General features: G+C 42.3%; 1 protein-coding gene across 1 annotated transcript; it reads left to right on the plus strand.

Moving 5' to 3' along the window:
- Positions 1 to 41: 41 nt before the first annotated feature.
- LOC130203779 (gastrula zinc finger protein XlCGF57.1-like) lies at positions 42 to 1,449 on the plus strand. Its single transcript, XM_056430190.1, has one exon. The coding sequence runs from the start codon at positions 42 to 44 to the stop codon at positions 573 to 575; it is 534 nt and encodes a 177-aa protein (XP_056286165.1). The 3' UTR covers positions 576 to 1,449.
- Positions 1,450 to 12,553: the final 11,104 nt, after the last annotated feature.

Consider the following 12,553-nt stretch of genomic DNA (forward strand, 5'->3'; position numbering starts at 1 on the left):
GTGAGAAAAGATTTACACAACAGGGCTCGCTGAAGACACACATGAGAATCCACACAGGAGAGAAACCATTCAGTTGTGATATTTGTGGGAGAAGATTTCCAAAACGGGGAGATCTGAATAGACACATGTGTGTCCACACAGGAGAAAAACCATTCAGCTGTGACGTTTGTGGGAAAAGATTTTCAGAACGGCGACAGCTGAAGTCACACATGAGAGTCCACATGGGAGAGAAACCATTCAGTTGTGATGTTTGTGGGAGAAGATTTCCGGTACATGGATTGCTGAAGACACACATGAGAGTCCACACAGGAGAGAAACCATTCAGTTGTGATGTTTGTGGGAGAAGATCTACAGACCAGGGACATCTGAACGTACACATGAGAGTCCACACAGGAGAAAAACCATTCAGCTGTGACGTTTGTGGGAAAAGATTTACACAACAGGGGAGTGTGAAGATACACATGAGAGTCCACACAGGAGAGAAACCATTCAGTTGTGATGTTTGTGGGAAAACATTTTCAGAACGGCGACAGCTGAAGACACACATGAGAGTCCACATGGGAGAGACCATTTGAAATTAATGTAAAATGTTTTCACGGCTGAGTGTCGGCTGACTGCTGCGGTCCGGCTTGATGCAGCCAAATGTGAGCCAGCTGTGGCGCATTTAATTTTAGCCATATATGTGTGTGTGTCTGTTCTGTATTTCTAGTCCTGTTATAATCTAATATAGTTTGTAAAAGTGTTGATTCTAGTTCTGCTTATTAATTTTGATATAAATGCAGATAAGGACGCGGGGCCTGGTACATTATAACAGATATAATTGTTGGATGTGAAGGACTAAGAACAAGGCTTTCAAATGAGTTGTAGTTTCATTTAGGATGTATTAATAGGCTCGAGTCAAAGATGGCTGCCACTCCACCTCCTCGGCCGGTGACTCAAGGAACCACCGGGCTCGGGTCTGAGTGCCACACACCGGATCCAGAAGTAAGACCGTGTTCAGAGACACACAACTGGTTTTGATACTGAACACAAAATCAAGTTGAGTCGTGTCTCTTGGCAACGCGCTGTATCTCACGGTAACAACTACTGCCCAGAGACTAACGGCACGACGCGCTCCGAGCTGCTCAACATGCTCTTTGGTGAGTTGGTAACTCTGGTTCCAACCGTTTTCTTTACGACATTCAGAGCACGAAGCAGCAACCGACGATTATCTCTGGAGATTTAGAGGAGTGATGCAGAATGACGTCTCCCTCCTTCGGTGTGGTTGTTGTCAGTCTGTGGTTGGTTGACGTGGACGTGCTCCACAGCAAAGTGCTGCAGGGACGACGTTGTTTTGAACTTAGCGTGTCACTGGGTCCCTCAACAAAAGGCTGTTGGGATTTGTTTTTTAAAGTTTGCTTGCCTGTAAACAATATTACGAATTAAATATATTCTGGCTGACAGTAGACACTGAGTGTGGACGCTGGATCTCTGTCTCATGGGACATGTTTCATGTATTTCATCATGAGAGTCAACTGTAATTGGGTTTGCTTTACTTTTTATATAAATCATCTTATTGTAACTGGAACCATCGATTCAGACAGATTTGGGTGAGTAGTAGAGTCAGTAGTAAAAGAGTCAGTAGTAGCAGAGTCAGTAATAGAGTCAGTAGTAATAGAGTCAGTAATAGAGTCAGCATTGAGCGTGAGACTCACGCATTTCGGTCTTAACTCACGCACTCCCGCCACACATCGTATTTCTCACGTTGAAAAAAACTCTCGGCTCTTTAATGTTTTAATGCAGGGGTGCTCAATACGTCGATTGCGGTCGCCGCAGAATTCCGATGCCGGTCTGCGCGCATGAAAAGTCACTAGCACCCCCCCCCCCCCCCCGTCAACAACTCTTCTCGGAGCTCTTGCTTGTCTTGAGAGCCCTGTAAATGTATATACAGCTATGTGATTAAGCATGATTAATCCACAGAAACCTGTGATTAACCTGATTAAAAATTGTAATCGTTTCACAGCCCTAATATATATATAGCTATATATATATTTATATATATATGGCGCTTGTGTACGCTTCTCATCTGTAAACACCAAGACAGACTCACCTGAGCAGCTGCGTCGCTGTCTGTGATCTGCTGGTCTAACTCGCTTGTTTAAGACAAGAATTATGGCGCCAGTAGTGGGAGAACCCGCTACTGCTCCCTACTGGCGAACACAAGTATCGCACTGCAGCTACTTAAGGTGAAAGCTAGTGAGTTTTAAATTAACACAACACGTTTAAAATGATAATAACAAGAAAATACGGCTGGTGGGGGCAAGGTACTAACACAATACAATAACAATTCTGACAACAGTATTTCCCCATACATCGCCCAGGCTGCCACCCTGAGCTGAAGAGGTGTGAAACGTTATCCATCATATTGATGCTGAGAGGGAAATGAAGTTTAGCAACGAGTTTTCTTTAAATTTCCCTTTAATGTCTTAAAATCATGACTGACATTAAGACAATACTTAGTTTGGTTACACATTTTCAGAAAATCTTATGTTTGAATATGCAAATGAAGCATTACGTAATGGTAACTTTAGGATAAATCTACACACGCAAAGACACAAAAGTAGTAAAATAAATGTTTTCTTTCCACTCCACGTGTGTTATGGAAACCAAATAGATAAAATAAATAATAATAAATCGATCATTGCACAGACAACATGTCTCCTGCAGTGTAATTCCAGTTCTGCTCCTCACAAAATGAAGAGGGGGGGGGGGGGGGGTAACTGTCATAGCTTTATATCTGTAGCAATCAGATCAGATGGGCTGAACATTATGTTTCCTCATAATTACCTGATTGCCCCACCATTGAGTCTTCAAGCCATCGGGACTTTATTATGTCACAGCCAGCGAGCAGCGAGGGAACGTCGACTCCCCCTACCGCCAGGAATCTGATGGGAAGAGAGGATGAGGGAGGAGGGGGGGGGGGGTGCTCATCCAACATGTATGAACAGTAGAGAGTCCGCCCCCCCCCCCCCCCCCCTCAACAACTCTTCTTCATTCAGTTTATTTGTAAAGCCCATTTTCACAAATTATAAAATTGTCTCGGAGTGCTTTACAATATGTACCCCTAGACATCCCTGACCTTTGACCTTTGACCTCACATCGGATCAGGAAAAACTCCCGAAGAACCCATCAGGGGGGAAAAAAGGAAGAAACCTTCAGGAGAGCAACAGAGGAGGATCCCTCTCCAGGATGGACAGGTGGAATAGATGTCATGTTTACATTAGTATATATGTATATATACTAGGGCTGTCAGCGTTAACGCGTTAATCTATGCGATTAATTTGGCCGCGTTAACGCACACAAATATTTTAACGCAATTAACGCAACTTTTTTTAATTATTCTTTTTTTTACATTTTTTAAATATACTTTATTAATCCACAAGGGGAAATTAGTTCTCTGCTTTTAACCCATCCTTAGTTATTAAGGAGCAGTGGGCTGCAGTGATGCGCCCGGGAAGCAACTGGGGGTTCAGTACCTTGCTCAAGGACACTTCGACTTGCTTCCGGTGTTCGTTGAAGTTTTTACACTCCTCTGAGTGTCAAACCGCGGCAGTACGGTTTAACACTGTTTCCGTTTTTAAAACAATTATTTCTCCGCGAAAATAAGGATCATAAATGAGTGTAACTCGTGGATGAATCAGTCGGGTTTCCTCCTGCTCCTCCTTCCTCCCGTCTCCCCCTCTGATACTCAGAGGAACAGAGGGGCGACGTGTCGGGGGACGCGGCGCGGAAAGAACTCGTCACACGAAACCTTCAACGTGATTTGTCAATCCGTTTGTCTGTCAACATTTCGGGAAAAAAACAACCAATGAACACTCAGTAAATCACAAAGGACCTCCCACCTCACAGGTATGGCTCATTTAGCAGCCTGTCAGTCAGAGAGCAGAGAACACGGCGCGAGGACAATGAGCCTCATTGAATAGAGCTGAGATTGTTCTGGAATGTTTGATGTATAACACGTGGGGGTGTGTCACATGCAAAAGACTTTAAACGGTGAATTTAATTTTTTTTGTAAAATGTATTAAATGAGCCCAGCCTCCAGAGGGTTAACGTGACATATTTGAATGTCAGTCAGTTCCCAAGGCCACTGGTTCTGCTGTTCAGTGTTAAAGATGACAGGACCAATGGGGTCTCAATATACTTCTTTTTTCTTACTAATCTGATGTTTCACTGAAGAAACAATTTATCATCCACGATATTAAATACCTCGCTGGCACTGTATATGTAGGAGCCTCTTTGAAAACACAGCTCTGTGTGAAGTTTTGTCTTTAAAAAGAAGGAAACAACTTTTAATCGCAATTAATCGCGATTAATCGCAATTAATTAATCGCAATTTCAAAATGTGCGATTAATTAGTTAATTTTGTTAATCGATTGACAGCCCTAATATATACATATATATGTGTGTATATATATTAGGGCTGTCAATCGATTACAATTTTTTTACTAATTAATCGCACATTTTGAAAATCATTAATCACGATTAAAAGTTTTTTTTTCTTCTCAAGACTAAATCTTCTAAATGAACGAGTAATCCCTTCAGACAGTGTGTATATTAGACACTTGTTGAATTGTATTCTTTTTTAAAGACAAAACTTCCCACAGAGCTGTGTTTTCAAAGAGGCTCCTACATATATTAGAAAACACCACAGCACCGAGACGGCACTGGTGAAAATTACAAATGACCTCTTAATGGCAGCAGATAAAGGACTCCTCTCTGTCCTGGTCTTGTTAGACCTTAGTGCTGCATTCGACACCATTGACCATGACATCCTGTTACAGAGACTGGAGCAGTCGATTGGCATTTCAGGCACGGCACTAATTTGGTTTAAATCCTATTTATCAGATCGATCTCAGTTTGTATTTGTAAACGATGACGCCTCGATAACCACCAATGTTAATCACGGAGTTCCACAAGGTTCTGTGCTTGGACCAATTTTATTTACCTTATACATGCTTCCTTTGGGCAATATTATCAGGAAACACTCCATAAACTTTCATTGTTATGCAGATGACACTCAACTATATTTATCGATAAAACCAGAGGAGAGCAACCAACTCTGTAAAATTCAAGCATGTCTTAAAGACATAAAAACATGGATGACCTGCAACTTCTTGATGTTAAACTCAGACAAAACCGAAGTAATTTTAATCGGCCCTGAGCACCTCAGAGATCAATTATCTGGTGATGTGGATTCTGTAGACGGCATTGCCCTGGCATCCAACACCACTGTAAAGAATCTTGGCGTTATCTTTGATCGGGACTTGTCCTTTAACTCCCACGTAAAGCAAATCTCAAGGACTGCATTCTTTCATCTACGTAATATTTCAAAAATCAGGCACATCTTGTCTCAAAAGATGCAGAAAAATTGGTTCACGTTCGTTACTTGAGACTGGATTACTGCAACTCCTTATTAGCAGGCTGCTCTAATAAATCTCTTAGGTCCCTCCAGTTGATCCAGAATGCTGCAGCTCGTGTTCTCACTAAAACTAAGAAAAGAGATCACATCACTCCTGCACTAGCTGCTCTGCACTGGCTCCCAGTAAAATCAAGAATCACTTTTAAAATTCTTCTCTTAACCTACAAAGCCTTGATTGGTGATGCTCCATCATATCTTAAGGAGCTTGTCGTACCATATTGCCCCACTAGAGAGCTACGCTCACTAAATGCGGGACTACTTGTAGTTCCTAGAGTCTTAAAAAGTAGAATGGGAGCCAGAGCCTTTAGTTATCAAGCTCCTCTTTTATGGAACCAGCTTCCAATTTCAGTCCGGGAGGCAGACACAGTCACCTCGTTTAAGAGTAGACTTAAGACCTTCCTCTTTGACAGAGCTTATAGTTAGGGCTGAATCAGGTTTGCCCTGGTCCAGCCCCTTGATATGCTGCTATAGGCTTATAGCTGCCGGGGACGTTTTAGGATGCACTGAGTACCTATCTCCTCTTTTTTCTCTCCTTAAGGATGAATTTTCATCTCTCAATCACACGTTACTAACTCTGCTTTCTCCCCGGAAGTCCTTTTGACTTTACGTCTCATGGGGTCATCGGACCCTATGAGACGGCATAGATCCTATCTGCCTGATGGATCGTCTGGGTCGTGGAATTCCTGCTCATGACTACGCCACTGTCCTGTTGAGACTCCGCCCACTCCTCCTCCCCACCGCCATCTGCCTGATGGATCGTGGAGGTCTCCATCGTGGAATATGCCTACTATGAACTATTCATACACTCTGTCATATTCATTGAATGTATTTTAACTCTAAATCTGTCCTTCTGGTCACATGACATCTATTGCATCTGTCCATCCTAGGAGAGGGATCCTCCTCTGTTGCTCTCCTCCAGGTTTCTTCCCTTTTTTTCCCCCTGAAGGGTTATTTGGGAGTTTTTCCTGGTCCGATGTGAGGTTTTGGGGCAGGGATGTCTATGTGTACAGATTGTAAAGCACTCCGAGACAAATTTGTAATTTGTGAAATTGGGCTATACAAATAAACTGAATTGAATTGAATTGAATTGAATTGAATATAAAGTGCCAGTGAGGTATTTAATATCGTGGATGATAAATTGTTTCTTCAGTGAAACATCATATTAGTAAACAAAGGTGTATTAGAATCAGAATCAGAATCAGAATCAGAAACAGTTTTATTGCCAGGAATGTTTACACAAACGAGGAATTTTTTTGGCGGAAGGTGCAACATTTGGACATGACAAACAAACAACAATCAACACGACAGAAAGACAACAAATAATGTGAAAGTGATTGGGTGTGTGCTTCAAGTGGTGTGTTTTAGTTAAAAGTGTATGTTACGCGTGGCGTGTGTTTAAGTTAAAGTGCATGTAAATAAAATGGCATGTGTGTGGAGGAGGCCTCAAGTTAAAGTGCATGTTAAAGTGACGTGTGTGGAGGAGGCCTCCAGGAGGGAAGAAGAAGGAGGAGGGAGGAGTGGGAGGAAGAGGGAGGAGGAGGAAGAGGAAGGAGCGGGAAGAAGGAGGAGAGAGGAAGGTGGAAGAGAGGTGGTAGTCCTGGGGGTGACAGTCAGTCAGTCCGGGTTCCATTGATGAGCCCGACTGCCGACGGGAAAAAACTTTTGGTGTGGCGGATGGTCTTTGTCATGATGGACCGCAGCCTCCTCCCGAGGAGGGACTCGAACAGGAGTGTCCAGGGTGGGAGGGGTCAGCGACAATCTTTCTGGCCCGCTTCAGTGACCTGGAAGTGAACAGGACCTGGAGGGAAGGCAGATTGCAGCCGATAACCCTCTTGGCCGAGCGGATGATGCTCTGCAGCCTGCGCTTGTCTTTGGCTGTGGCTGCAGGGTGCCAGACGGTGATGGAGGAGCAGATGATGGACTCAACGATGGCCGTGTAGAATTGTACCATCATTCTCCCTGGCAGGTTGAATTTCCTCAGCTGCCTCAGGAAGACCATCCTCTGCTGGGCCTTCTTGGTGATGGAGCCGTTGTTCAGCTCCCACTTGAGGTCCTGGGTGATGATGGAGCCCAGGAAGCGGAAGGACTCCACAGCGTCGACGGGGGAGTCACACAGGATGAGAGGGGCGGGTGGGGCTGCATTCCTCCTGAAATCCACAACCATCTCCACTGTCTTTAGAGCGTTGAGCTCCAGGTTGTTCTGGCTGCACCAGGTCACCAGGTGGTCAGTCTCCCACCTGTAGGCGGTCTCGTCCCCACCAGAGATGAGCCCAATGAGGGTGGTGTCATCCGCGAACTTTAGGAGCTTGACGGACTGGTGACTGGAGGTGCAGCTGTTGGTGTACAGGGAGAACAGCAGAGGGGAAAGAACACAGCCTTGGGGGAACCTGTGCTGGTGGTCCGGGAGCCTGAGACGTGTTTCCCCAGCCTCACGTGCTGCTTCCTGTCGGTCAGGAAGTCTGTGATCCACCTGCAGGTGGAGTCGGGCACGTGCAGCTGGGAGAGCTTGTCCTGCAGCAGGGACGGGATGATTGTATTGAAAGCAGAGCTGAAGTCCACAAACAGGATCCTGGCGTAGGTTCCTGGGGAGTCCAGATGCTGGAGGATGTAGTGAAGGGCCATGTTGACTGTGTCGTCTGCAGACCTGTTGGCTCTGTAGGCGAACTGCAGGGGTCCAGGAGTGTGTCGGTGATGGTCTTGAGGTGTGACAGGACCAAGCGTTCAAAGGACTTCATGACCACAGAGGTCAGGGCGACGGGCCTGTAGTCATTGAGTCCTGTGATCTTGGGTTTTTTGGGGACGGGGATGATGGTGGAGGCCTTGAAGCAGGCTGGAACGTGGCATGTCTCCAGGGAGGTGTTGAAGATGTCGGTGAACACCGGAGACAGCTGGTCAGCACAGTGCTTCAGGGTGGAGGGGGAGACGGAGTCCGGGCCCGCTGCTTTGCGGGGGTTCTGCTTTTTAAACAGCCTGTTGACGTCTCTCTCCAGGATGACGAGGGTCGTCGCTGAGTTGATGGAGGGTGCTCCAGAGGTGTGAGCCCCTGATGGGCTGGGGGAGGGTGGGCTGATGGTCTGTGGCTTGTTTTTTATTTATTTTTATTTTTTATTTTTTTATTATTATTTTATTTTAAGACAAAAGACAATACATAGACATAACACCTAGAGGACAATAAACAATGCAGACGACAAAACAATGGACATAACATCATAAAGTCAGAATATTTCTGGAAAAAGAAAAGAAAAAAAACAACAACAACAAAAACAAACAAAATAATAATTAGAAGAAGAAGAAAGAAAGACAGATGCATGTGTACATGTGTATATGTGTGTGCGTGTGTATTTATGAATTAACTAATAAAATAAGAGGAGTGGTGTCATGTTTGTAAAAATATAGTGAATGATGACCAGATGTCGTGGTGTTCTGTTGTATTGTAAATGATAGATGAGGTGAGTTGTTCCATTGAAATATATTCTGACATTAAATTTTTCCAGTGTAAGATATGTGTGTTATTCCTTGATTTCCAGTTCACGAGGATTGTTTTCTTGGCGATAGTTAGGGCCACGAGAAGTATTTTGCAGTTTGTTTTGCTCAGGTTTATAGATGAGATGTCTCCCAGTAAACAGAGTGATGGGGATAATGGGATGAGGCAGCCCAGGAAAACAGACAGTGACTCAGTTATTTGTTTCCAAAAATGTTGAACTGGTGTGCAGTGCCAGGTGGCGTGAATGTAACTATCCTGAGTATTTTGCATGCAATGTGGACAGATATCTGTAGTGAAACCCATTTTAAACATTTTGTGCCCAGTGTAGTGAATTCTGTGAAGTATTTTATATTGTATTAGTTGTAAATTTGTATTTTTGGTCATAAAATATATATTAGTACAGATTTTGGTCCAGAAGTCGGCATCAGGAGTGATAGCCAAGTCAAATTCCCATTTTATTATTGGTATGGTTATTATTTCAGAGTGTGATATTATACTACATATTTTTGAGATTAATTTATTTGAGGAGGTGATATTAATTAACTGTGAGGTTGAGGGAGGTAATTCCAAATGTGTGGCCTTAATGTTGAATTTTGTTTGAAGGGATGATTTAAGTTGTAGATATTCCATAAAGTGATTTTTCCCGATGCCGTACTTCTGAACCAAATGGGGGAATGAAACCAGGGTATTGTGATTAAAGATGTGTTTCAAATGAGTGATGCCTTTAGTGGACCATGTGTGGAGATTTAAAGGCTTATTACTACTTAGAATGTCCAGATTATTCCATATAGGGGTGAAATTTGAGGGTGCAAAAGTGACATTAGTGATTTTGTGGAATTTCCACCAGGCTGTCAGAGTTTCTGCTATTGTTACCATTTTGAAGCAAGGATGGCGTTTGATTGATTGGCTGAGAAATGGTAGGTCTGAAATGTGGATGTCCTTACATACTGTCTGTTCTATGTCTAACCATGTGTTGTCTGAGTGAGTGGGGTGGATCCATTTAAGAATGTATTGAAGTTGGTTTGCTAGTGAGTAGTGAGAAAAATTTGGAGCTTCAAGTCCTCCTTGTTTTTTTGTTTGTTGTAAAGTGGCCAGTTTTATTCTTGGCGTCTTATTTTTCCAGTAAAATTTAGTAATGAGTGAGTCAAGAGATTTGAACCAGGAGTGAGTGGGTTGAGATGGAATCATTGTGAATAGGTAATTTATTTTAGGAAGAATTGTCATTTTAACTGTTGCTATTCTGCCCATGAGTGACGGTGGTAGTTTCATCCAGCGGAGGAGGTCGTCGGTTATTGTTTTAAGTAGTGGAGTGAAGTTGAGTGTGAACAGCTCTGACAGCCTGGAGGAAATATGTATTCCCAAATAAGTAATGACACCAGTGCAAAAAGGAATAGGTGGTGTGTGGCCTGCCCCATCCCAACTGTTACTGTCTAATGGAAGGATGAATGATTTGTTCCAGTTAATTGAGTAGTTAGAGATTTTGGAGAATGTGTCTATAATTTTAATAGTTTCCTGTAACGATGAATATGGCTTTTGGAGGAAGAGCAATATATCATCGGCATAAAGACTGATTTTGTGATGGGTATTGAGTGTTTGGATTCCTTTTATGATGGTATTCTGACGAATGGCAGCAGCTAGCGGTTCAATGAAAATGATGAAAAGTGAGGGAGAGTGGGCATCCTTGCCTTGTCCCCCTGTGCAGTGTGAAGCTGTGAGAGGTGTGTCCATTGGTGATGACGGTGGCTGTAGGTGCAGTGTATAGAATTTTGACCCAGTTAATAAATGACTCCCCAAAACCAAATCTTTTTAATGCACTTAAGAGAAATGTCCAATTTACTTTATCGAATGCTTTTTCTGCGTCTAAGGAGGCGATGATGGTTTGGGTTTGTTGTAATGATGAGTAGTTGATTAAATTAAACAGTCTGCGTGTGTTAGTGTATGAGTGTCTACCTTTGATAAAGCCGGATTGATCTGGGTGAATTATAAATGGAGTGACTTTTTCTAATCTATGAGCTAGTGCCTTTGTGATGATTTTAATGTCTACATTGAGGAGGAAATGGGACGGTAGCTTGATGGAAGAGTTGGATCTTTGTTTGGTTTGAGAAGAAGTGATATACAGGCTGTATTCATGCTTGCTGGGAATTGCAAATTTTGTTTTATTTCTGTTATCATCTTGTGAAAAAGTGGAGCTATGATGAACCAAAAGTGTTTATAGAACTCTGCAGGGTAGCCATCAGGTCCGGGTGCTTTGTTATTGGGCATGAGATGGAGGGCAGTACAAAGTTCATCCTGTGTTAATGGGGAGTCAAGTGTGTTCTTTTGTTCTTTGTTAATCTGTGGTAAATCAATGCTGTTGAAAAATGAATGGATGTCTTCTGGGTGTGGGTCCTTTTCAGATGAATAAAGTTTGGCATAAAAACTTCTGAAGATTTTATTGATTTCATCGGGTGAATTTGTTGGATTCCCTGTTGAGTCTTTAATGATTGTGATTGTAGTTTTTTCCTTATTTTGTTTAATTTGACTTGCCAAATATTTACCAGATTTATTGCTATGGTGAAAATGTTCTTGTCTAAGTCTGTGTATTAGGAATTGAGTTTTATTATTTATTATTTCATTTATTTGTAATTTATATTTTCTCAATTCATTTTGAGTTTCCAATGTTGGGTTGCTTGCATTAATGATTTCAAGTTGGTTGATTTGTTGTTCCAATTCAGCTTCTTCTTCTTTTTTTTCTTTCTTTTTTTGTAGACGGAAAATGAAATGATTATTCCTCTTAAAACTGCTTTCCCTGTTTCCCATAGAAGGGTCGGTGATGACTCTGGGGAATCATTTATTTCTAAGAAGGATGCCCACTCTTTTTTAATCAGACTGTCAAACTGAGGGTCTTTGAGAAGAGACGTATTGAAACGCCATCTAGTGATTGGTTTATGTATGTTAATTCTATTCCATGTAAATGTTACGGGAGCATGATCGCTGATAATTATAGGGTGAATCTTTGAGTCTGAAATATCCGATATAATTGAATTGCTGTTAAGGAAGAAGTCAATGCGTGAGTATGAACGGTGAACCGGAGAGAAGAATGAGTATTCTCTTGCGTTGGGGTTCTGTAATCGCCAACTATCGCCAAGACCACAATCCCTCATGAACTGTTTTATTGTTTCTGTGGATTGCCAGGTACGTTTATTATTTGTAATATTAGATCGGTCTACTGATGGGTCGATAACTGTATTAAAATCGCCTCCCATTATGACTGGACAGTTGCAAATGTTTGAGAGAGTTGAAAAAAAATTATGAAAAAAGGATGGATCATCAGAGTTTGGGCCATAAACATTACAGATTGTGACTGGACTATTGTTGACGGATATGTTAATAATGATAAACCGGCCTTCTGGGTCAGTGATGGTGGAGTTGTGGATAAAGGAAACTGTCTTGTTAATTAAAATACAGACTCCTCTTTGTTTTGTATTGTAGTAAGCTGAAAATGAATGAGTGAATTGTGTTGATTTAAATTTGTTGTGACCTGATTCTGAAAGATGTGTTTCTTGTATTAAGCATATATCTGCTTTCATCTTAGCCAGATGATTTAAAACTTTAATTTGTTTTGCTTTAGA

This window comes from Pseudoliparis swirei, chromosome 13 (genome assembly GCF_029220125.1).
Source record: "Pseudoliparis swirei isolate HS2019 ecotype Mariana Trench chromosome 13, NWPU_hadal_v1, whole genome shotgun sequence".
NCBI classification, from domain to species: domain Eukaryota; kingdom Metazoa; phylum Chordata; class Actinopteri; order Perciformes; family Liparidae; genus Pseudoliparis; species Pseudoliparis swirei.